At 48.3% G+C, this 25,679-nt stretch overlaps 1 protein-coding gene across 1 annotated transcript in view; it reads left to right on the plus strand.

Annotated features, from left to right (window-relative positions):
- Positions 1 to 25,426, plus strand: part of LMF1 (lipase maturation factor 1) — a 206,095-nt gene extending 180,669 nt beyond the window's left edge. The window contains exons 8-11 of the mRNA XM_074158584.1: positions 462 to 615; positions 3,767 to 3,950; positions 13,717 to 13,829; positions 25,109 to 25,426. Of these exons, the coding sequence (XP_074014685.1) occupies positions 462 to 615; positions 3,767 to 3,950; positions 13,717 to 13,829; positions 25,109 to 25,283 (626 nt within the window). The 3' untranslated portion in view covers positions 25,284 to 25,426. The remainder of the gene's footprint in view (positions 1 to 461; positions 616 to 3,766; positions 3,951 to 13,716; positions 13,830 to 25,108) is intronic.
- The last annotated feature ends 253 nt before the right edge of the window (positions 25,427 to 25,679 follow it).

Below are 25,679 nucleotides of genomic sequence, written 5' to 3' on the forward strand. Positions count from 1 at the left end.
GGTTTGAACGGAGCTAGTGAGCAAATGGGAGGAAAATGCAAGAAATAAATCTGGGTGGTGAAAGCGTGGGATGGCAGGGAGGAGGCAGCCCCAGGGAGCTGGAGGCTCTCCACACATGGCTTACACACCAGGAGGGCAATTTTGAGCAAGGTGCAAGTGCCAGCTGTGTTTTTTCCCCCTGTATTAAAGCAATGATTAATCTTACATTTTAGACATTTTTCTTTTTAGCCCTTTCTCAGACTATTTGGAGAAAGACAGATCTCTGGAGCGATAGCGTATGGCCCTCGGCAAGGTCGCGTTGATTGTGGTGGAACATTTGTCAGCCCCGGCTGAGAGCAGCTGTGAGCACCCAGGCAGGGTCCCGGCCACCATGGGGACGTCAGGCAGGGGAACGGGGGGAGCAGAGCCCATTGCCAGCCGTGAAATCACCTTCTCCTGGTCTGCTTTTGTGTCCCAAACAGGCTGCTATGTCCGCAAGGTGGTGAACATCTCCTTTGGCATCCTGATTGCTTATCTCAGCATCCCAGTTGTCCTGAACCTGCTCAACTCCAGACAAGTGATGAACACCTCGTTCAACCCGCTCAGGATAGTGAACACCTACGGAGCTTTCGGGAGGTATGTGTATTTTCATGGCACATCATATGGCTCTGCTCCTCTCTCCAGTGTAGTCTGATAACCAGTCTGCGTGCCTTAAACCTAACCAAAATCCTAGAAATCCTTCCAGTAGCCAGGAGACTTGGAATATCTGTTTATGAGAGAGAAGCAGAAAAGTAGCGTTTTTTTTCCCACTGAATTCTAATTTATGGAATATCTGTTTACGAGAGAGAAGGAGCAAAGGAGCAGGTTTCTTTCCCACTGAATTATAATTTATTTTCTTTGAGTCACGTTTAGTTAGCTTATTATATTGATGTAGCAAATATAATAGCAGGATGAAAATATCCATAAGAGAGTTCATCCAGTGGATAGTCTTCACCATCACCAGCCCACTATATTTATGGTGAACTTCTCTTCCCCTGCGTGCATTTGCTCTCCCTCATGTAAATATTCACATAAGCTATTGGGTAGCAGATTGAAGGCCAACAAAAGGAAGTGCTTTTTCCAATGAGTGACTTGGGGAATTCATTGCTACAGGAAACTGTGGAGACGAAAGTATAAATGGCCTCAAAAAAGAACAAGGCAGATTGAGAGGACAGGCCCAGCAGCAGTCTGGCTGCTGCCTTCAGCTCAGGAAATCCCGCTTATGGCTGCAAGGTGGGACTGGACAAGGGAAGAATCTCCAGTTACGTTTGTAACCAGGTTGTTTTTGAAGCATCTGAGTCTGGGTTTTCTGGGGACAGGTCACCAGGCTTAGGTGAGCCACAGTTGGGCTCACCATAACCATTCTTGTGTGCTGGGCCTCCAGCCTCTTCCAACTGAGAAAATGCTTTATCAGAACAGCTTGCCCCAGGGGCAACAACAGGGTCAGTCATGGACCTCTGGCTTTGCCACCACCTTGCCGTGGTGGCCATGGCATGTTCCCCAGAGATCTGAACTGAGGAGTGGGATGGGCAGCTCTTGGGTTAGTGCGCTCTGGACAAGGTCCCACAGGAGAAGCCAACAGTAATTAAATAGGTTTATAAAAGGTGAAGCCGATTGGCTTTTGAGAGGGCTGGCTGAGTGGATGGGGAAGGGGAGGAGCAGGGTCTCACTGTGAGTACTGAAGATGCAAAGGACACCCAGAGCACATCAAATTAGCATCATGTTTTTTCCCCACTTTTTCAAATAGCAGAAACTTCCGTGGAAATAAAAAAGTTAGAAAAAGACATGATTAAAAATATCAACACTAGTTGTGAAAAATGCTGAAGTTCCTCTTTTTTTTTTTGAGAGAGGAAGAAATAACCCCTGAACCTCTTTGAAGGCTGGAGTGGTGAAGCTACGGGAGATTGTTTTCTTTGGGTTGTTGTTCTTTTTCTTCTTCAGTCTATGGTTTCTGTTTCAACAGTTACCAGGACCTAAAGAGCATGTGATGAAATGCTGCTGTAATATGTTTGTAATTCCAGCCTATGTAAACCAATAAAAAGAGGATTGCAGCTTATAATGAATATACGATTATGTGAAACTTGACATATTTTGAATCACACAGTAGGAACATACTTTTATTAGTAATTTGGTGTCCCTGATTTACAGTGTGTTTCTAACCATTGGGCAGCTGGCCACGGCTCATAACTCAGCCCAGTGTATAATATGGAACTTGGCTGTAGAATCCAGAAATCTATTAAATGTAGGTAACAATTATAAGCGGAGACGTACAGCATTCCTTGGGTTGTAAGCATCTATCACTGGAAGCCATTGGGGGAGAAGGTGGAGGCTGTGTGTGTTTCCAAACTTTCGGTTTCTTGGGTTGGAGGAGGAGGGACCAAAGTAGTAAAAAATTAAAAGGGTGTTGGGAGCTGGACAACTTTGATAGGCAGAGTTACGCAGTTATGTGTTCGTTATGGAAAACAGCTCTCCAGTGTAGGCAAGCGTCACTGACAGGTCATTGAGAACTTGATGATGGTGTTTTCACACGGGCTTTCCGTGGCCTGGAGAGTTTGCCATCCATCCCTGCTGCTCTGCCACCTTGCTGTGTAGAGAGAGTCCAGCCAAGCAGCAAAGGGAATACGCGTGACCTGCCGTTAAGGCTGGGGTGCTTTTTAACCAAGTTTCTATATATCAACTGGCTATGGGGGGCTTTTTTTGTTTTCATTTTCTGCTTTTCTTGGCTTGGTTTGCATTGGCTCACACGTTACCTTCTCCTCCTCTTGCTGAGTAATAGTTCCATGAGACCTGTCTTCCAGCCGGGACAGTGAAATGTTTGGGCATGTAGAGACAGCTGTTAATGATGCCCCAAGAGTCAGCTCCTGGGGGGTGCTCCATATGGGGCCAACCACCTCCCCACAGCTCAGGCAGCTGTAGCCAGTTAACCTGGGCTCACTGCGAGCGTGTCCTGCCCTTTCCCATGGCCAAGGTTTGAGCTGGAGCTCAGCACTCGAGGCCAGTGGCACTGCAGGGAGAGCCAGGCTTTCAAAGGGGATACTGGAGTGGTCCCAGCTGGAAGCTGCTCTGCTGATCCCACAGCTGGAGGTGTCCAAAAACGCAGAAGCAGGGTATCTGTGCACAATCACCTATGAAATTTCCTGTGCAGATATCTTTGGTGGCCGTGCCATTGGGGCAGCTGCACATGCCAGTTACAAGCCTGTATTTTTGCACATGGTGCATGGTAAAAGCCTGGAGATGGAGCTATGCTTTGTGACCATCTTTCATCTCTGAGTTCTCATATCATCAGAGGCTTGTAGTCAGAGAGATCTTGTATCAGAGTAACAGAAACAAAGGTTTTCTTCAGAAACATGGGACAAAGAAGCTGGTGCACGTTGAAGATGCTTATGTGGGTCTTGGGAAACACTCACTATATTCTCTCAACGTCTTGGACAAGTGTTAGGCTCTGATCTAGAAAGACAGACCCATCCATTTCAGTAGGAATCACCCTTTTGGGCCAGAGTCCTCCTTGGACTGGCACAACTGCAGTGTGATAGAGGGGAGCGTTGGGAGGGCATGGAAGTTGAAGTTTTCCTTATACTTTGCTGCTGCAGAGAGAAAAGTCTACTGGACAGACAGGTTCTCTGTAGCTTGACCCATCAGGATCCAGCTGTACCACAAGGCCGTTGACTCATGTTGCCATGTTGACTCTCATGAACTCGCATTTCACATGACCTGAGACAAAAAAACAGTATCATGTTGTGTCCCACAGCATTACCAAGGAGAGAACAGAAGTCATCCTTCAGGGGACATCCAGCCTGGATCCCAATGACCCCACTGCTGTCTGGGAGGAGTATGACTTCAAATGCAAGCCTGGGGACTTGAAGAGGAGGCCATGCTTTATCACCCCCTACCACTACCGCCTGGACTGGCTCATGTGGTTCGCTGCCTTTCAGGTATGTTCCTTTGGGTGCTCTGAGACTTGAGTGTCCCTTGACCAGAAAAAACAATTTATGTGAATTTACTATGTGTTGAGGTGGGTGGGGGAATATTTAAAGCTCTGGCAAAGTTAATTATGTTTAAATAAAAAAAAAAAAAAGGTTGTATTCCTAAAGGATGTCTGCTACTAGTGTAATGAAACTCTTGGAAATTTTATGTGAGGCTTTTTAATTGTTTCCCAACAATAACAAGAATTAAAGACACTGTGAAAGTCCCTGGGCTGCAACTGCCTCACAAAGCAGTGGCACGATGGGGCAGGAGCTGCCTCGCAGGGTGCCCGGGACTCAGCAGGGATCAGCATCCCCAGCTGCATGCTCTGCCCACCAGTTTGAACCCCCATCCCTCTTGGGGACACCCCTGGGGACACCGGCAGTTGCTTCCACTGCCCACCTCTCTCGGTAAGGAGATAGGGTCCCTCAAAATATTTTCCCCACATGGTATCAGCAAACAGGTGACAGCCATAAATTAAAAAAGAGAAGTGGGGGAGAAACTTGTACAATTAGTTCTTGGATATCTTTTGTGTATTCTGCAAAATCTTACTCACATGAGCTCGAGAACTTGGACCGGGTTTTACAGAACAGGGGCTTACAGCGGTGGCATGAGGCAAACCCATCTCAGATTATCACGGGCTTTTCTCTTTGTTCTTGTATCCTCTCCCGGCGAATCCTCTTCCCTCACTCCTCTCCCCCTGCCCCAAACTTCTCTGTTTGCTTTCTTTGTGGTATTTTCATTTAGGCGCCTTTTGGATTCCTCAGCGATGACATAACCATCGCTCTTTGGCTATGGTTTTATATTTACCCCGCTAGTTTTTGTGTGCTGGAATTTCATTTAATCTGCATTAGGTATGCTTATCCCTCAGCAAGACGACAGCAAAGGTTAAAACTCAAGCCAGGAATGGTGCCCAGCTTTACATGAAGGTGCAGAAGGTTGAATGGGAGCTGTTGGTTTAAATCTGACTGTATTCTGGGAGGGCTCCAGCAGTGGAGGAGAAATCCAGCTCACCCAAGCGAAGTTGTTTCTGAGATCAGAGAAAGGCTGTTTGTTCCCGAGACAGGAATATCTCAAAGGCTTTAAAACACAGAGTGATCTCAGGTTTAAAACCAAAGGAGGACAGGGGGACACAACATGATACTGTTTTTGTCTCAAGTAATGTAAAATGCTAGTTCATGAGAGTCAACATGGCAACATGAGCCAATGGCCTCATGGTACAGTTGGATCCTGATGGGTCAAGCTACAGAGAACCTGTCTATCCAGCAGATTTTTCTCTTTCCAGCTTGCCCCACTGGCTGATGAGCAGCAATTAGCGTTGCGGGGCTCGTCCTCGGGCAAGAGGAGGGTGCTCACCTCCCACTCGGGTGGGTGCGTGCCGGAGGTGTGTGTCAGCCCTGGAGCGGGTCCGGCACCTCCCCGCTACGGCAGCACCGGGTGGAAATGGGGCTGTTGGCCCTTCCCGGCCATCCCAGAGTGTGCATCCCGTGCCCACTGCAGTGCTCCCTCATCCCCTCCTGCCGCTGGGGCCTTTCCCATTGCACACAAATCTCTGTCAAGCAATTTCGGGTCATGCTTAGAAGAGTTGATTAACAAAAGGTGCAGAAAGGAGAAAAAAAATCTTCTGAAAAGCAGGGGTGACTTGATGAAAACAACAGGAAGGCAAGTAACCTAGGCTCGGCAGCAAGCATTTTCAAATCTGGATGTTCAGGAATTTAAATACCTGCTTAAGCATGGAAGTAAATCCCATTTGGAGTGGCCGAATGTTTGTTTGAAAACAGTGAGCTGTCTATTTGGTGCCAGCTGTCATCCCTGGGAAAGCTGGCTGTGCTGCCGTCGTCCCCACACTGCCACAGCCAGGAGAAGTCACCGTTGTGCGATTGTTGTTTAGACTTGAGTCACGCAGAGCTGCAGAAGGGATGAGAAACCAGAATTCGAAACCCCAGAAGAAATTCGTGAAGCCAAGCAAGTTTTGCAAACCCCATACAGTAGTTTATGGAGTCTGTAAAACCAAGTTACTTCAGCCTCTGGATTAGATTTAATTTGTTTTTAAAAGTTCTGGATTTTTTTCTACGCCACTGCTCACTGTCTGCCCCATTGCTTCCCAAGCAAGCAGCAGCAGGGTTGGTTTTGCAGTTCATTGGTGGTGGCCAGGTAAGGAGCTGACATATCCAGCTCTGACAGGCTGCAGAAAAGCCGGGGACTTGGGGGGAAGATATTTACCATCCCTTTGTGCGGCTCGTGACAGGTTCCTCTTTGCACCTCATCACCGCTTGACATATGACGCCTTCCTCCTCTCGGGGTTTCCTGCAAAACTTTCCACCTTGGCTTATAGCTGCAGGATTCGCTTTGAAGAGCTGGAGCATGGGAGAGCCAGGCCCTTGGCATGGCCGGCGTGGGCCAGCACAGCGGGGGAGCCGCCGGCACGGTCCTGGCGCGGGAACGGGAGGAGCCACGATGCTGCTCCACCTCTGAATTGCAATTTATTAGTTGGCTGCCTCTTAATTACCATTCCAGTAGTGCCATAATTATATGTAATGTAACATGGCATTATTTTCCAGGAAACAATTTTCGGGATGTTAATTTTATTATCTAAATATAATATGCCTTTTCACTTGTTTTCTAAATCCCCTCTTTGTTTTGTATGTCTTGACATCCCGAGGGTGCTGTAGCTCTGAATTGAAGCCCTTCATTTAGTTCTGGCAGGGACATAACCCGTCCAGAAACATGTCTGCATTGCTTCTTCCCGTCTGCAGAAGGGGAAAATCTCCCACGAACTGGCAGTAGCGTGCAGAAATCTGTGCAGAACCCTTTTCAGTTGTGTCTCAGCAGCCGCCTGGGATGGGATGCCCTTCGCTCCATCACCCAGCTGATACCCTGGTCACCTGTGTGCCAAGTGGGCTGAGGTCGTCTCACCAAAAAATAATGTGTCTCTCGGTCAGGAGCTGATGTTTAGGTGCTTGTTGCTGAGGTCGGTCACTCTGGATGACCTACCTCCATCGCAGGAATTTAAACCAAGGTCTGAGCCACGTCTTTAAGAGGAGCTACTGCTAATTGGAAAGAATGGCACGATGCGCTCATTGCATTTGCAGGTGCCACCAAGTTGTGAGTGCAATAGAGGACAAGGTCTAAAAGCCCAGCAATCTTGCTGGTTTGGGTCCGAGCAGACAGGAGAGGCGTCTGCAGTGCTGCACATGGGCAGGACCCGTCACCTGCCCCAGGGTGGGATGGAGCAGAGCGTTGTGCTCTGGAGAAACCTCTTGGGCTGAGTGTACATCACAAGATGAGCACACTTAGCAAAAGGCACAGTGAAAAGGCCAGCAGGATACCGGGACCGGCGAGCAGGCATTCGACATGCACGGTGTCACCCTCCCACTACGCTCAGCGGAGCACCCAGTTCGGGAAGGATGCAGCTGACGGGCGAGGGTGCAGAAGAGGGACCCGCAGGAAGAGCAGAGGTGCAGAAACCCTCTCCCACAGCGGCAGAGCAAACAAATGTGCATGGGTGTCCAGATGTCAAAACAGGTTTGGAATAGGTGAAAACCTACTGCAAAGGGGAAAGCAGCCATCTGTTTTCTGTGTCCCTGTGGAGAAGGGAGGAAATAATGGATGAAATGGCAGAATATGATTTAATCTCAGGAAAATTCAGGTTAAGCATTAGGAAAAACTTTTCACCCCTTGACACTTTATTGTGTTAGTGCAAAGACATCCTGTTTTTACAGGAGCTGGAGACAAATTGTTAAAGCTTTGTCTGTAATCCAGCTATTGATGGCAGCGCTCCTGTAATTATTTGACTTCTTTATGGTGGGCATTTGTAGAAGGAGCCCAGCCATCACAACCCAGAACTGAGCTATACTGTGCTGCTGGTACAAAAAGTGTTACAGACAGATTTTTGGCAGGCTGTGGGTGGATTCAGCATCGTTAATAAATAGCAACCAGAAAACAAAATACTGTTCATAGTTTTGGGGCTTCAAGTTGGTCACTTTTCCTGGTAGCGGGATGTCTTGGACTTTACAAAAGCTAGTTGTTTATCGTACCAAAGATTTGTTCTTCACCAGTGGGCAGCAGTGGAAAGCCTTCAGCGCTCTGAATAAAGAAAATCAAAGGGAAGGCTTTTCCCCTCCTTACTATGGCGTGAAGGTTATTTATTCTATTTGGGGTCTGCCTTTGGCCAATGTGAAGGCATGCTCTTGGTGCTTACCAAATAATAACTACTCAAAAAATAACAAAGTTAATGCCATCTTCATATTGTATTTTTAAAACTCCGTGTCTTGTTGCTTTGTACCTTGATGCTCCAAAAGTCTCTGAATATCATGACTGGCACAGAAACCACTCGGACTGGTGGCCCACGTTGCTGTGTCCTGCAGGGCTCTGCAGGCCGTCAGCAGACCCACTGCAGAGCAGCACTTGCAATGCACTGAGAAGCAGTATGTGTTTTCCAGATATGATGTGTGAGCTTATTTATAAGCTTCAGCTGCCTTCCTAAGAGAAGAGAGAAACTTCAGCAACGGGATTGATGCTCTGAGGATCTCCCCTGGGTGGTAACAGGGAGTCGTGGTGGAGACTTCACGTTATCACACACAAACTGGAAGAGCTGAGAAAATGTTACCCTATTTATAGAGAAGGCAGATTAATATTTTTGTGAAGTATTCTATTCAAGCTTCTGTTATCTCGGTCTTCCAGCCAGAAGGTGCTTACAGGAAAAAGCTTCACAGCAAGCAGAATGGAGGAGGAGGTGTGTGTAACGTAATAAAACCTAAACCTCATGTGCAGTGTACTAAGCACAGCTTTTTACATTTCCTTTCTTCCCCCTTCTGAAAATACAGGCCTCAATTCACTTCCATTTTCCATTCCAGCATTCATACATTTTGGTCCATGTTCAGCATGTAAGAACTTTATTTTCTTCTTTTAATGGTGATTACTTGTCTCCCTGTGAGTATGAGTAATTTCAAACTCCCAAGCTGCGTGTAGACGAACTGCAGGCTGGATCACGGGCACACTCACCTCTAGCAGTAATACTGTGATGGAAGTGCCTAAAAACCCAAATAAGACTGATAGCCTATCATGCCACGGACTGTATAAATACAGAGTAAGACCTTGTCTATGCAGGGAATGATTATTGTCTACAGTGGCTATTGTATCTCCCTGGCTAGACTCTATTCTGGAACAAAGTGACTTTTCTTTCCAAATACAGAGGTGATACGGGAGCTATGCCAGGTGTGCGATTTCCCCGGAAAGGCAAGGTCTGAGAGCCACTTCCCAAAGTCTTGCTCTGCCTTTTATTCCTCAGCCCAAACCTGGGGTGCTCTGCACTGCTGCTTTCCCAAGCATTTTCTCCTAGGACGGGCTAAGGGATGGCTTTTAGTGAGGCTTGAGAAACTGCCCCCACTGAAATTATTATACGTTGAGCCAGACCTGCGGAGAAACCTTTGGGAAACTAATAGAAAGAAGGGGATGTGGTTATTGCAGATAATGAGAAGTGATGTGACCTAATGTAGCCTTTGACCTTCCTTGGTTAAGTCGCTTGGGTAGCGGGATGCTAGCAAACATTGGTGAGCTGGAATATTATAATAAAGCCAAGGATTGCATGAGTTATGCCCTCTTTCCTGTGGGAGATGGATTATTTCTCCAGCTGATAGCTCGAGTTCCCTCAACAGCAACAGTCAAAGGCGCTCAGTTGCAGAAGTGGAAACAGCAGTGTAAACAGCAACGTGAATATTGGGTGAAAACATCCAGGACGGTGGAGTTACCGCTTTACATCCCCAAAGAGGGTAGGCTGTGACGCGAAAAATGCCCCTTACGACGTAGCGCGGGAAATGTAAACCTCCCCTACCTCTCTGTCATCCACCCTCGCACACTGACGCCAATGTGAAACCGTGCAGGGCTCCCAACCATGTGAAATAATAATGCTGGGCTCCTGTGCCAAGTTTCCAGCTGTTTCCACATGTGCATCTCATACTTACCTCCTCCCGGGTGCCTGTGCCAGGACTGAGATTCAATAAAATGCCACACTAATCCGCAGTCCTTTTTCATTAAATGACCAATTAAAGCTAGAGGAAAAGGGTTCTTGTTATTATTATTTCAGTTGGGAACATGTTCCCTGTAGCGCCGGGTGGTTTTTATACGTATTTTTTGTGATGATTATACTCTCTACTACTTTGTTATCTCCGCGGAGTTTTGTCGCTACTGCGTCTGGTTTGCCCCCAGCTCCTTGCTGGTGCCTGACTTAGCAGTGACTTGGTTTTAAATTCTGTAAAGTTATTAAATACTTCTGTATACAAGTTAATGTATTCAAGGTGAGAACGCTGTGTTTGTGCGCTGGCAAAGCGTGTGAGTGGAGAGGTCAGAGAATATAAACAGTTGAAGAGAAGCCTCAGGGCCGCGCTGCTCCCGGGAGGTGATGGTACCTGGGGTGTGCAGTGATGCTCAGCTCCTCGTGCTGGGCCATGTGCAGGTGGGAGAAGGAGCAAACCCCCGTCCCAGCACAGCGTAGGCAGTGGGAAAGGCAGGGGGAAGCAGCTGCCCAAGCGCAACACAAGGCTGAAGCCCGTCAGGAAATATAAGCTCATGGGGTCTTAAGACCTAGTCCCAGGTTCTCTTTGTTATTCCACTGTGTTATACCTAAAACCTGATTTTCGGAGGTCTTGAGTGCTGGTGTCAGCTGTAAGGACAGGTAAAGATGATCTGGCTTGCTGGAGAGCTGCTCCTGTTGCATTTCTGTCGGTCTGCATGGACTGTCCGTGAACACAGAAAGCCTTTGGCTTTGTGAAGGTAGCGTTGCTTTGGGAACCTTAACCTCTGCCCAAGCTGCCTTTCCCAGCCATTTTAGTTGAGTTGATGACGAGTTGTATTTTAGTTGAGTTGTGGTTTTAGGTTCTGTAGTTGCTCTCTATGGTAAAACAGCAAGAAAACTCTCAAAAGATAAAGGAGGGAGTCATGTCCACATCCGTGGTGGGCTGCACCTCCCCAGGGATGCTGTGCTCAGGGTCAGACAGTGAGCTGTGGAGCTTGTGGCACATTTCGGCTTTAACCGGCAGCTTGTAGCAGCAGGCTGTGCTGGTCACTGGTTCCCCAGTCATCCCAGCACGGGTATGGCACGGGCTCTGCGTGGCATGAGGGGAGCTGCAGCTTTTGGAGGTCAGGAGGCAGGTGTGGGAGTCTCGGTCCGTGACCGTGTCTTGACAGAGGAGCAGGGAGACAAAGCAGCCTGGGGACCTGCTGGTGCAGGGTCAGTCCCCAGGTGCCTGTCTTTGTGCTCGGTGAAGATCCAAAAGCAAAAGATGAACCCAATACGTGTGTGCATGCCCACCTTAAAGCAATGTGTGCATCTATCCTGGTTTGATATTTTTTTTTTTGGTTAATCTACTGGGTGGTTCATGCTCTGACTCTACTGTTTTCCGAGCTCCTGCCCTGACAATCACAGACCTCCAAACAGTGTTTGGGTCTGGGTCTCACTGGATCCACAGACATAGGAACTGTCACCTTCCCACCCTGTGCTGTGATGCTTCCCTGGACGCAGCCCAGATCTCCTGGACTCTTTTTTTTTTCCTGCTTTTGCCACCATATCACTTTACAGAGTAATGAGTTAAACAGCGCGGTCGTTAGCGCAGCTCGGCTCCTGCGTGCTCCGAGCATCGGCAGTGCCCGATATCTAAGCCTTTGTGCTGGGGGGAGCGTGGGGGGCTGCAGCGGGTGGAAATTTCTCACCGCAGACTTTGCTGGGGCCAGACATGTTGTAAATTTTACAAGAAAAACACTTTACAAACCAGAAGTCCACCTCTCATGTGCATAGAGCTCCTAATTAACAATTTGGAGACCATGTGAGCCCGGGAGCCGATTCCACCATTACAGAGCCTCGTGGTTTTGAATCAGGTTTTGAAGATTTGGGGTTCTCCGTGAAGCTGTATCTCTAGGAGTCTGGTGATTTCTGTTTCTCTTCTTCCCCAGCTTCTCCCCAGTTCACACACAGGAACCCTCCCACCTGCTTTGGGGTGGGCAGAGCACAGCACGGGACTGGCGGTGGGAAACATCCCTGGCCCTGCCACCCATCCGTGTTGGTGGTGCAGCCGGGACAGCAGATGGAACGAGCAGCCTGGTGAGGCAGGACAGAAGAAGGCAGATGGGGAGAATAATCTTCTTTAAAAAGTTGTTGGCTTAAATAACTGTGGTTTTCCTCTAAATTGTGATGAGCACGGGTCAGAAGCCCTGCGAGGTAGAGCTGCCGCTTGATGGGCCTTTCCACCAGTGTTTGGTGTTTTCCATCTCGTTTCTCTCCTCTGTTCTGTTTCCCTTAGCAACGGAAATAACAAACTTTACCATTAGAAAAGATTTGCAGAGTAACTTTGCCTTGATGTTCTGCATTAGTCACAGCCCTGCAGGTACAGCTGCCGGGTTTCGCTTTCCCACAGTGTCCCCTACTGCTTGCATTAAAAAATCCATTTAGGTACACATTAAAAAAGGAGGAAAAAAAAAAAAATCTTAATGAAACTGTAAGGCAAGTCACCAGAAGGGGAAATGCTTTTTATGGAGCCTCAGCAAGAATCCCTGCGAAGAGCATGAGATGCATGGGTTCCTGGAGGGAGGTAAATGCAGAGTCAAGTTCTGCCACTGGAGCTTGGACGGCGGCTCCCCAGGGCTGATCTGCTCCCTTTCAGTGGCAGCAAGATTAAGGGAATGGCATGGATACAGGATGTAAAGAGGACAGATCAGATGAAAGGAATTAAAGAGGATGCAAGAGAAAGGAATCAGGAATAGAGAAGTCACTTTCTTCTGTTTTGTCTCTGATAACACAATAAGGGATAGCAACCTATTTTAAAATGATGGATGGTTCGTCATTTCAAAATGTGCCATTACTGTTCCTCTGTGGAGCTAACTGCTGACAGAAATTACTAAAATCAAGTGTTCAGAGGGCAGAATAGGCAAGAACACCTCCAGCTATGGTAGATACATGTAAAGTCAAAAAGAGATTTGTGATCCAAGGTATAGGAGGAGCCACAGCTGATGGGTAGTGGGGAGAACAGGAGGTGGTGGGTGCCCCGTACCCAGGGAAGGGATGTGTGTATGCTACACATCTCCTGGACCAGCGATGCACCGGACTTTCCTGGTAGCACCAGTTGTAGGCTTCTCACTGGGACCGAGACAAAGCAGCACCATGGGCTTGACAGGGCTTCAGGGCCAGCAGAAATGCCCCCTTAGGCATCACGCCTTGAGCAGAGGTCACTTCTGGGCTGGGTGAAGGTGGAGATGCATCCCTGACCATCATCTAGTCTTTGATCATCAGCTGAGCTGTGGCTGCTGCCTGTGGGCATGCTCTTCACCCCACTTAGCTGTGATGTGAAAACTTTTGAGTATGCTTGAGATGGGGGACACTACTTTGCAGTTGGGGCAGGCTGGGAGAGGGCATGGAGCCGTTCCAGCTCAGCCAACAAACAACTCGTTAAACTCTTGTGACTTGCACACCCTCAGTTGTGGCCGTACCCTCGGGGAGTGATTTTCAGATGAACCAAGCTCAGCAAGTTCTCCCTGCTCCCAGCAGAGGCCAGAGGGTCTCGGTCTGGACCTCAAGGTGTTGGAACCCATAGGCTCTGTTCCTTGCAACACCAGGAAATCCATTGTTTGCTCCCCAAATTGGTTGTAATCCTTCCCCACAGACCACGCAGAAGTTTTTAACACTAATAACACTACATGACAAGCCCGTCACTGCCTAACATCTTTATTTCTTATTCCTTCCCTAAGACCTATGAACAGAATGAATGGATAATCCACTTGGCTGGGAAGCTGCTGGCTCAGGAAGAGGAGGCCATATCCTTGATGGCAACGAACCCATTTGCGGGCAGAGCACCCCCAAGGTAAGCTTTGAGTTTTGAGCTGGAAGTACCTGGACTCAGTGTTGTTTCCATCTTGGACGTACACACGTGGTTTCTTTTGATGGATTGGGTTTTGTATTTGATGGTACCTGGGTGGTCTTTAAGTAGGGGGGTTTAACATGAGGACACAGCGAAGAGCTGGTGTTCTCAGCATAATTAGGTCATCTTTTATCATGTTTGAGCTGATCATCCTTGTCCTCTAGGACAAGGAATGCTCTCCTGGTGGGGACACAAGGACCCTTTGGTTGAGCCCGTTCCCAGGCAGGTCTGTGAAGGGCTCGGCGTCGCTTCTCTTGGACAGAAATCGTGACTGCTGAAGTGGTTTCCTGCCTGACAGCTTTAGATTTTTTGCCATGATCACTTTGCTAGCTCAGATCAAAACCACCATTTCTACCGGCCCACTGAGGTATTTCAAAGACAAAACAGTCCTGCAAAAACGATTGGTTTTGTGGACACTTGTCTTGGAAGTGTTTGCATTTTCAATGAAGAGACAAAGCAAACATCAACAAGTGAAAGGCACAGATGAAAACCCCAAGGTTTTCTACAAAAGGATATTTTTCACAAAAGTGTCTATTTTGTTGATGAAGTTATTTTTAGCTGAGAAAACATTTTAAGGGATTTTTGGATCAACTCAAGTAATTTTATGCTCTTGCTAATATTTTCCATTTGAGGCTCTCAAGATGCACTGCAAACAAGGATGAAGGTTCATGGCACCGTGTGAAATGAACTTCCCCTTGAACCCTGCTGATGTTTTTCAGCTTTAGCGCAGCGCATCCCTCAGATCTTCTGAGGAGAGACTCCTTTTCCAGCTAAGACCTTAACAATATCCACCTTTTACCAAAGTGCTTCTTCTGGGATGGTTTGTACATCCCAAGATGGTATAAATCTATAAACCCAAAATGGTTTGTACTCTGAGCTGACCGTGTATCTGTATATAGCGTGGAAAACAAGAGAGCAGACACACAGCTTGGAATGCAACTGCAAAGTGAGTTTCCCACCATCATATTTGAGTATTTCTAATAACTATGTTTCTGGGGTTCGTCAGGCATCCAGCCCTGTCATAGTGCCCAGGCACCTTATCAGAGCGCCAGTACAGGCTGATGGGAACATACTCCCTCCACGTACAGGAGCCAAGACCGCTGTAAGAGCAGTTATTTGGTGGGGGTTGCATATATTCTCATTTGAGAACCGGTTTTCCCGTCAGTGCAGCATTTCAGAGTGAGCCAGTGGGCGCCCCCGGCACCCGGGGCAGGATCCTGCCCGTAGCACAGAGACTCACAACCACACTGGGGTTCCCATAAATGATGGTTTATAGCTCAGGACGCGTTACAGGGTGGTGTCGCCGTTTGTTGGGTTACACAAGCAGCAGATCTGTTTACACACAAGTAATGACGCCTTGGCTCCGGTCCAGGAGGGCTCTGGGGAACCTCTATTAATTATTGCTACAAAAGGCGTGCTGGGCTAGACCAGCACAGCCCTTGCCACGGACAGATACAACTTTAATAACGTTTATGGAGGGGTTTTAGCTCTGATTAGCTGTGCTGGGCTTGGCTTTCCATGCAAGGAGCAGCACGTTGATGCTGCACGATCAGCTGGTCTGGCTTGGTGGCATTGAGAGGAGCACCCCATCACGTGCAAAACCTCTTTGCTACGGGTTGTATTCCTGTTTTGGCCACGTTTTGTCTTTGCTTTTATGGAGCTTCATTTGACTGCACGTGCATTTATTGGCCAATGTAGGGTCTGCATCTTGTGACAGTGAGATGGACCTCCCCGCTGCTCCCTGCCACCTCCCACCTCCTTTTCGGGGGCTGATCAGCCCCCATGGAGCTGGTTGATTGGTTCTGGTGGTTTCTGTTGGTGGATTGGGTTTTGTATTTGATGGTACTGCACCTCAGCCCCCAGGGAGGTGGCACCTTTTTGATGGCCAGGGAACGGGCACAGTGCAGCCCCAATGCCTGCACAACCACTCACATGGCAGGCAAAGGTGGTGGGTACCTCGTTAGGGTGCTAACGAACGCTGGAGCTCACAGCAGGCAGAAATTCAGCCCAGTGAGAATGGCTCACCCACTGGGATCCGGCAGGAGCTGGGTCCTTCGGCAGATGGGATCTCCTTGTTGGGGAGATGGTATCGGGGCATCATTTGCAAGGCCAAGCTGGAAGAGCAACCAGAGAATCTGCATTGCGTCAGCTCCGTCTCGGGTGGATTTATCAACTGAGTCTCTTCAAACTTTGCTCGTGTCCCTGAGGCTCAGGGCTGTAAATTCACCAAGCAGCAGTCATTGCGGGGCATTCCCTTGCATTGCTTTTTTTTATTAAAAAAAAAAAAAAAAAAAAAACAGAAGAAAGAAATTCAGTCCTAAGTGCTCGCTGACCCCGGGGGTTTTTAGCAGAACCTGGGACCTTTAGACACCAAGTCACCAGTTTGAATTAGGTGTCCCCTGGTGCCAGCAGCCAGAAGCCATGACCATCTGGTGGCTGCTGGCAATAAACGGCTCTCGCAGTTCACGGAGCGACAGAAGCATTTGATAATCCCAGAGCTGTTTATTACCACGTGTCCCCCAGAGCCTTAAACGTTGCTCCTGGTACTCACCACGACTGAGGCTGAAAACAAGACATCATAACAGAGTAAAAATCAAGAAAATAAATATATTGTCTTGCCTTCCGATATTTGCCATAGTCAGGCTGCATCTCTTCTGTGCTTCCTAGCATCGGTGGTGTTAAAAGAATTAGAATATAAGTAGTTGAACACAGAAACTCATTTTAAAATGAAAATAACGAAGGAAGATGTGGCTGGGATAACACCGCATTGCTCCAGGTGGTGAATAGGGTTTTTTTTATTGTATTCTGTAACAGGTGAGGAAGTGAAACATTCAGGAATTTAAAGCAAAACCAAAAGCAAATCTTTATCTGTGTTAGTTTTCATAGGATAACGATTGCAGAGCGCACGGAGGAATACAGGCAGGTCCAATAAGTAATTCCACAGCAGCGTGGATGCTGTGTTGAGCACACGGCGCTATAGATCTTGTTGAACAGGGTCTTGATTCATGCGTTACCTTGGTTTAACCAAAGCACAGACTCTGTTTTCACTCTTTAGCAGCTAGTTTATAGTAGGAAAAGATCAGGATCCAGCGCTGGTTTTATGTGTCAGCTGCCTTTACTCTGGCATTAGCTTTGCTTTAAAAGTTTTTCATGGGTCTAGTGTATTTTTGGGTGGCGTAAAATAAAAATAACAATTTAAAAATGCTCATTTTGGCTCAGACCAAAATCCAACACCCCATTTCACTCAGGATCCCAGGTTGTGGGTCACGTTTCAGGTTTTAGCGAGCCATATCCAAACCCCTGGGACATTGGCACCATCCGAATTTTTACCCAGGTGTGAGGGCGAGGGGGCCGGGGTGGGTGCTCACGTCTGCCCGCAGTGGGGCAGCGGGGTCGGGGTCGCATCCTGCTCTGGGCTCTCACGTTAGTCACCCGTTCCTGTTGCTATTCACGTTTCTTTGGTTATTGCGTGTTTGCCGCTAGCGCTTTGCCCGTGTAAGGAAACGGAAGTGATCATTTGCCTTTTTTTTCCCAGTTTCTGTGCCCCATCCCAGCTCTGCTGGGTTTACACTTGCGCTTGCAGCTGGCGTAGGCACAGCAGCTCCATCAGCTGCTTTTCACTCAGCATTATTTCTGCTCAGGTAGGCTCGCCTGCTCAGTTTTTGCGTCTTTTTCCTTTAAATTTCAAAAACATTATTTCTTCGTTTAATTTTAAATGTCCCCTTGTTGCACGTTGAAGCTCCCAGCAGGGCTGGCAAGCGCCCTGCACCCTGCACAGCCCCGGGCGCCTTGCCATGGTAGAACCATGGCCAGAACATGGGGGATCAAACTGTGCCCGCTGATCTGGGTGCAAGAAGTGTAAGAAGAGGCAGTGAGCAGGATACCGACTTTTTTAATCTAGACCTTTTATTAACTGAGTGCTGGATGCGGGCATCCTCAATGCTGGCAGCCTCTTACAGCCAGTGATCACCTTCTTGTTATAATTTCATTTTAGTTGTGAACAAAAGCCTTAAATTTAAGCCTCAGTGGTAACACTTGGAAAAAAAAGGTAATTCAGGGTGGCTGTAGCCGTGACAGTTTCCCAAGGGCATCCCTGCGCCCTCAGCCGTGAGCCGGAGCCCGCCTGCGGCTGCTGCAAACCTTGGAGACACCTTCGCTCCCACCTTGCAGCTAAGGGTTGTGCCCAGCACAGCTCGGCTCCCTTCGGTAGCTGGGTGGAAAAAAAGCTAATTTTGCTACCATATTCCACCCCACTCACCCCCCCCCCATCCACTCTAAAGGGAATTTTGAGACTTAATTATTTTCATTCCCTGCTAGACTAAATAATTAGGGGAAGGGACTGTTTTCCTTAAGAACATTACGCTCCATACTCCACGGAGTTTATTCTGTTAATGGAAACTCTACACCTTAAATAGCCAAGGGACTTTCAAAATGAGTTAATGCCTTCGAAATGAAATTTCTGAGACCAAAGTTTGTAGGTTTCTTTACAACGCTAGAAATTATAGTATTTTTTCAAGTGTGATAAACTTAAAATGAGAAACAGGTGACTGATTAAAAATGAGGGTATTGTTGAGCGCCCAGCCTAGCTGAGTGTGAAGCTTTACTTCAAGCACAGTGATGTTTGTGGAATGTGGATTTACAAAATATTATTGTGCAGCGGATAGTTCATAAAACACCAGCCATCATAAATCTGAACGGTAGGGCTTTGGCTGAGAAATTAATAAGTGTTTAACACACCGTCATGGAAACAGACTGCAACAATGAGAGAAAACAAAAATCAGATTTTGCCTACAGAAGGAGGAAAAAAAAATCAGGTTTATTTTTGACTGAAGTGTTCGGTGTCTCTGATATTAAATCATGTTCACTTCAGGACTTTTATTCCAATTATAGTAGCACTGTGTTGAAAAAGCCCCAACATGCAGCTGAAGACTTGGGTTTGTAGTGGTGCTGTTATTTATGGAGGCAGCGCTTCCCATTTGATGCTACCTGGCTGCAGAAATGCAAGAAGAATATAGCATTTGGTATTCTTTTTTAATTTGATTCCCCATTTATTTCCCAGTTATGTCACAGCTACTGGGCTCTGTACCTGGGGGTATGTTGGACTGGATTTTCAGGCCATATGAGTCACCATGGACCCTGGCAGAAGGTGTAGGTGCTCTCCCATGGGACCTGTGGAGATGTACAGCCCACACCATGGGAAGGGCTTTGTCGTATTTTCATGGTGTAGAAGCCACTTTAGGGGCTGCTCCCTTGGACACCCCCAAAAGAGGTAAAGGTACATCTGTAGCTATTGAGAGCAGTGCTGGGAGCAGGCAGGGATTATGGGGTTATTGGAAAATACGGGCATCGTTGGCGTTGGGGTGTAGGTGGAAATGACATTTCTGTTCTTCACAGTCTCTCCCCAGAAGTCTTTAGGTGGGAGCGGTGCTCATGGGCATGGGATGCTCCATGGGGATGTGAGTCCCTCGGGGTTTGAACATGGTTTTGCTGAATCCCAAGTGCCTCCTCTCACCCCGAGGCATTTTCCTGTTGGGACAACTCTCCCTCCAGGTATCCATGTGGTCCACACAATGTGACAGCGTAAGGGAGCAATGTAAGTCCGCAGAGTCCCCAAAGCCTCTCCCATGAGCGCGGGTGCCTTTTGCACAGAGAAGATATGTCTTATGGTTTTCTCACTGAAAAATGCCTTTGCCAGCAATGAAACTGTCCTGGGAAGTGACAAGATCCTCAGAGGTGAAAAAGTATAAACGCATTCATTTGGCTTTCTCACTGGGTTTCGCCACAGTGAAATGTTATACTGCAGTTCATTTCTTCCTTCCATATGTACTATAATTTAAATGAAAATCTTTAATTTATCATCAACATTATAACGTCTGGTGTTATCAGAATGAAATGATTCCACTGTCCTGAATGAAAGTGTAAGGGATTTTCTTTTGGTAGAAACAACCTCAGCCTTTCGGTGTTGTCAGGGAGGGCAGAGCTCATCTCAAAGCGTCTGGATTTGCCCCAGGGTGGGAAATCTGGTTTCCAGCCACCACTGGTAGTGGTGGGAGATGCAGCCGTGGGGCAGCTTCACTGTGGCCGGACTGTGCCACGTGTCCTGTGGCCATGGGAGGCATCTCCCTTGGCAAGGGCAGCTCCTGCCTTGGCTCCATGGGGAGCATCGGCCCCATCCCCTTCACACCTGCGAAACACTGAACTGAAACCCACATGCTGGGTCTGTCTGTGCCAAAAGTAATCCCAACCCGTGCTGTGAGCCCCGGGAAGAGCCAGGTTTCCTTCCCCCAATGTTTGCTCTGCCCTCGGTAGAGATCCAGCCTCTGAGCCTCCCTTTCTAACCTGTCCATGGGGGAATAAACCCACTTTCCCATCTCCCAAGAAAGTTTTGAGGATGCTCCGGCTCTGCAGGGCCAGACCTTGCAGGAGCCTGGGAGAAAGAGAAGTCAGTGGCATTGAAAAACAACCCATAAAACTGCCCTTATTCTGCAAACCTGGGCCAAGATGAATTTACGATCCCTCCTGCTAACGGGGCTAGAATAAGCAAGAAAGCCGATGATGGAGGCTCTGTTACTGTAATGAATTTGTACTTTCCACTGCCACTCGCTCCCTGATTTACAATGGAGTGGGGAACTTTAAGATAAAAAAAAAAAACACCACCACAAAAAAAAAAAAACCAAACCCAAATCGAAAAGACGCCCCGTGTTTTGGTTTCTTTCTTCCCTCTCCCACCCCGCCTTGCCCTGTCAGGCCATTAATTCTAACAGAAACCACCGGCTCTGGTTTTTTCCCTCGAACCCCTCAGCTGTTGCAGGGAGACAGCTGCACCCTCTGGAACTAATTACAGCTGTCTGGGAGATTTAGCCCTCCATCCCAACAAGTCCAATATTGCTGCTAATTTTTAACACGTACAGTTGGAAGATGTCATAATGGGCTGATATATGATTGAATCTTAAAAGTGCTACAGTGCAGCTGCTACCGGGCATCTGGTGGGATGAATATATTGATTTAAAAAATAATGCTTATTATTTTTAGCCTTTTTGCCCTCCCCGAGGCTGTAGCTTTGCCTGACCTGGGTGGTGATGGAGAGCGGGTGCTTGCCCAGAAGGGTGGTGGCAGGCAGATCCTGGCATCTCCCGTGTGGGGTGGTGGGTCCTTCTGGGTGTCTCGGTGGTCCTCCCTCTTCCAGCCATCCACACTGGGATCAGCACCTCCCAAGCACTGCCATTGGGCTCGAGAGTAAAGCTGCCAAAGGTTCACTTCTGTCTGTTGTCCTCCATCCCTATTGTTGTTATAGCAGAGAGGGTTTTCCATGTCCTGGAAGAGAAATTTCTGACTTGCTTTATGTGACCCTATCTTGTTTCTTGCCTCTCAAGTGATTATTTTGCCCTCTTGTGTCTCCTAATGGACCTAACTTGGTCTCAGCTGATTCAACCTGATTTCCCCATCCAGCTGCAGTACCTGGTGCCCAGTGCTTCCCAGGGAGCCAGGAGAAGCTGCCGGCTTGTGTTTGCTCAGCAGATCCTGGGAAACCGTTTGCAGCCAGGATTCTCCTTCCTGACCTTTCTGTCTGTCCCCTCTGAAACATGGGTCTTGCTCATCCTTCTCCAAGTGTGAGTGACCACCTGTGGCATTAGACTGCTTTTAATGAAGATGAAGTCAGATAGCTGCTTCATGACCTCCTTGAAGATGTTCCCGTTTCTCCAAGAGTAGCAGGCAAGGTTCACGCATGCCAGCAGTTTCCTGCATCAGAGAGGGCTCAGAGACCTGTGGATCCCTTCCACCAGCCAGAAAGTCTTCACCTAAGCCCCAGAGTTGCAAAAATCACAAGCAATTGCTGATAAGGTGATCCATAGCTCGTAGCAGTTTCCTAATCTGTGGGCAACCACATGTGTGTGTCTCGCCTGAGTTACAAGCTCTCCAGGGCTCCAAGCAACGCTTGTAAACTCTGTGAGCCCTGAAATGATGGACTCTGGGGGGTTAATGCTTCAGCCCTGTTAGTGCAGGAGCGCATTCGCTGCCGGAATCCCGGGAGGAGGGAGCAGGTCCAGCGAGGCAGCGCCGGAGGAGTTTCCAAATCCTGTAACTTCAGGACTGAGGCACCCAGGTAGATTATAAATACTGGAGTAGCTTGTAAACTCTATGAGGCCTGAAACGAGGAGCTCCAGTGAGTATTAAACTCTGCAGCCTTTGCATCCATGAGCCTTGCAAGGAAAGGTTCCCACGGGTTACAGGTTTTCCATGTTTCTCCCACAGCCCCTAATCCCAGGAATGATGGAGAAGACTGATAGTGTGGGGTCTGGATGCTGCCAGCATATTTTGATGCTCAGAGATATTCTGATGCTCAGAGGTATTCCTGCTGCAGTTCCTCCATCCTGCAGCACATGTTGGCTGCTGCAGCCGGGTAAAGGCTCTTTGGTGTCTCCAGTGACCAGAATGAAAACCTTCAAGTCTTGCATCCCAGAGAAGCACTGGTGGTGCAAGACAGTGAAGAGCCATGGGCTGTGGTGTGGGCTTTATAGCTTATCACTGGGTGAGTGGTTCAGCCCCTGGAAGAGCTCAGCTCCATGGACTTTACAAACTCCACAGCCCACAGAGCTGTGCAGGTTTCTCTTCCATGGATCTTGTCATCCAGACATGGACTGCGCATCCCAACACTCCAGCTCATGGCTCAGGTGGAGCAGGCTGGGGGAAGCAGAGTGACCGTGGCTGGGACAAGAGGGTGGCTGAATTTAGAGGTTCGGGGGTCTTGGGGGACTCTTCAGATTGATTTAGGCTCTGAAGAGAAGAGCCTGAAACATAGTCAGATAGAAACGCAAACTTTATGCCACAAAAATGCATCTTCAATTGCATGTGGTCGCTTTAATGCTCACACGGTTCTAGTTTTACATGCCGATCCCTTTGATAGCAAACATTTTAATAGACAGAGAACATATGGGAAAAATCATACCAAATCAGATGATAGATATTATTTAATCTGGGCAGGCAAGCCCATTCGAAAGGGACAAGGAAATTCTCATTCCAGAGGGGTTATAGGACAGTCCTTGAGGCTGGGGAGAAGGTGCTTCTATGTCTGAGCAGAGAGAGCTGGCATCTCCTGAGGTCTCCTAGGTCTATCCTGGGATAAGTCAACTGCTCTCTGCTCTCTGTGTGCCCGTCTAGAAAATAGGAACTTTGCCAGAGGGGGTTTGCAGATCGCTCCTTCAGCGTGGGGCACCCCGTTAGACCCATGTTGTGGGTGTACGTGGAGACGGGTTTTTTTGGGGCGGGAAAAACCCAAAAGCCCCGAAGTGTCAGACAGAGGGAGGCTTCGAGCTGGAGAGGGACTGACATAAAATCAGCCACTGAAGCTTTTTTGGGAGGTGGATATGTTTTTTGAATTCAAGAAAGCAATCAAGCAGCACAGCTTGGAAATCTCTATCCATCCCGGACAGGAGCCTGCAGGCTACCTGGACCCGCGGGAACGTTGCTGTTCAGTAGTGTTCTAATTATTAACAGGAAATTTTGTGCTCCTGCGAAGTAAACACTGTGGGAGTAACACTTCAGCCCCCGTTTGACTTTTACCAGCCTCAGAAAAGGAGGGGGGAGAGAGGGTGTAGAAGTGGCCCTGACTAATGAAGCCAGCAGCTGCAGGGCAGCATTTATGGTGATGAGATGCAGGTTTGTGCAGCCCGAGCCCCAGCCGGGGCTGTGGCATTGCCTCCTCCTCTTTACCCCATTTGCCTTCCTCTATTTGAGGGCTGGTATCCTGCCTCCCTGCAGCCCCCCACCAACAAGTCAGGGTGGCCCAGGACGCTCTGCCACGGAGCAGTATGTCATCGGGGGACACCTCCATTCCCACACTTCCCTTGGCACCCAGCTCCTACCAGCAGCTTAAATTAGAGCTGTCCCAGTGTAGCTCCAAATGCTTTAGTCTGGGCTTCCTTGGATCCCACCTTCATCCTCAGTGAAGGGGGAAACATGGAGATGTTTGTCCTATTTTCATTCCAGCCAGGAGACAATCGGAAAAGTCAGCAGCAAGTGATGGGTGTGATGAACAGCCCCACGTTAATGTGTTTTGTTAGGAGAATCGTTTCTGTATTGCTCATCTGGGTACCCAGCAAGATTTAAATTGAGTTGTCGAGTTGTGATTGCAGCAGACCTTTTAATTGGGTGCAGTTTTATCCGTTGTCTGCCATCTCCCCTGCTTCCCGTCGGAGTGCTGGTGTTACGAAGGTGAGCGCTGATGGCAAATATACAGGAGTCGTCCCTAATTATTTTAGCAGTAGGAAGGAACTTTACGGCTGCCCGAGGTGCAGCCCCAGGAGCGAGCAGCTGCAGGAGCGCAGTGCCCTGCTCAGTAGCAGGGTTTGTATTTTAGTAGCGAAGCAAAGCAGGTTTAAATGAGCATTGACATGACTTTGACATTTTTATATTGTGGGTTATTTTATGAACTTATCCAGCAAATGCGGCGATGCACTCTGCAAACAGGGACCACAACGCTGGAGGACCAGGGTGTTACTCCTTCTCTTGTCAGCATGCCCTACATCAAGCGGGACCAAACCTCCCGAACCCCGCGGCATGGTTAGCCTCCGAATGTGTTTCGCGACACTGATGAATGCTTCTTTCTGCACTGTTTTAAAATCTCCTTTTCTGTCAACTCCCAGGGCGGCCAGAAAACAGATGCGCTCGTAGCCCCGCTAATAAGCTGCGGAGCAGAAGGAGCAGCCGCTGGCCGGGGCAGAGGGATGCTGGGGGAGCTGGGGCAGCAGTCGGGCTCTGTACCTAAAAATGTCCCGGGCAGAAATACTCCATAGTTGCGCTCAGAAAAGAAAAAAAAAAACAAAACAAAACAGTTTTCCTGGTTTTATTATTATTCTTTCAAACTTGGTTGTAGAGAGGCATGTGGGGTGCGGTGGGGAGCATACTGGGCAGGGGTGTTAAAGCTTCTCTTGTGCATTGTTCTGAAAATGCATCAAGAGGAGCCTGAGAGCTTCCCAATGCCTCGCTCCAGCAGGGACTGCTGCATTGCTGCCTCTGGCTGCGAGTACCCCAGGGATGGATGGAGCACCAGGATGCAGGAGCCAGCCAGGCTGAGTGCCCTTACGCTCATTTCTCCATCCATCTACGGAAAGGCTCAAAAACTCCACTTCCAGGGGACCATAAATAGGGTCTGATGCCTTTTCTCCTCCACCCAGCAGCGGAGCCAGCCCCTCCTGAGCAGGATGTGCTTTGTTTCTCTGCAGGTGGATCCGAGGGGAACACTTCAAGTACAAATTCAGCCAACCTGGTGGAAAGCACGCCAGTGAGGGGAGGTGGTGGATTCGGAAGAGGATCGGCCCTTACTTCCCCCCTGTCAACCTCCAGGGCCTGAAGAAGTTTTATGAAGACAGGAACTGGCTGTACCCCGTGCGGGACTGATGGAAGAGGACAAGCAAGGTCAAGAGGGACCAGCTGGGGAAGAGGGAGAGTAGTCAGCTCCCTTACAAACTACATGTCTTGCCTTTCTCTGTATTTTTTATCCATATTCTTGTTTACATATATTTTACAGAAGGTTCCTCGCCAACCTGTTCACCTGCTGTTGTGGTCTATTTTTTCTCATCTTTCTGTTTCTTTCTGTGCATCCTTCTCACCGTGGCCTTGCCTGATGATTGATTTCTTTTGCCAGGCTGCTCCCTTCAGAAATCCTCAGCTCTAGAGTTTGGACAAAAGGTGAACAAATACTGTGATTAGTTTTGGGGAGGTGTTGGTGTTAATTTCCCTGGCCCATTACATTGTGTGATGGCTGTAGAGGTGCAAGGTGAGATTTTGGGGTGG

The sequence above is a fragment of the Numenius arquata genome, chromosome 14 (genome assembly GCF_964106895.1).
Source record: "Numenius arquata chromosome 14, bNumArq3.hap1.1, whole genome shotgun sequence".
NCBI lineage: Eukaryota > Metazoa > Chordata > Aves > Charadriiformes > Scolopacidae > Numenius > Numenius arquata.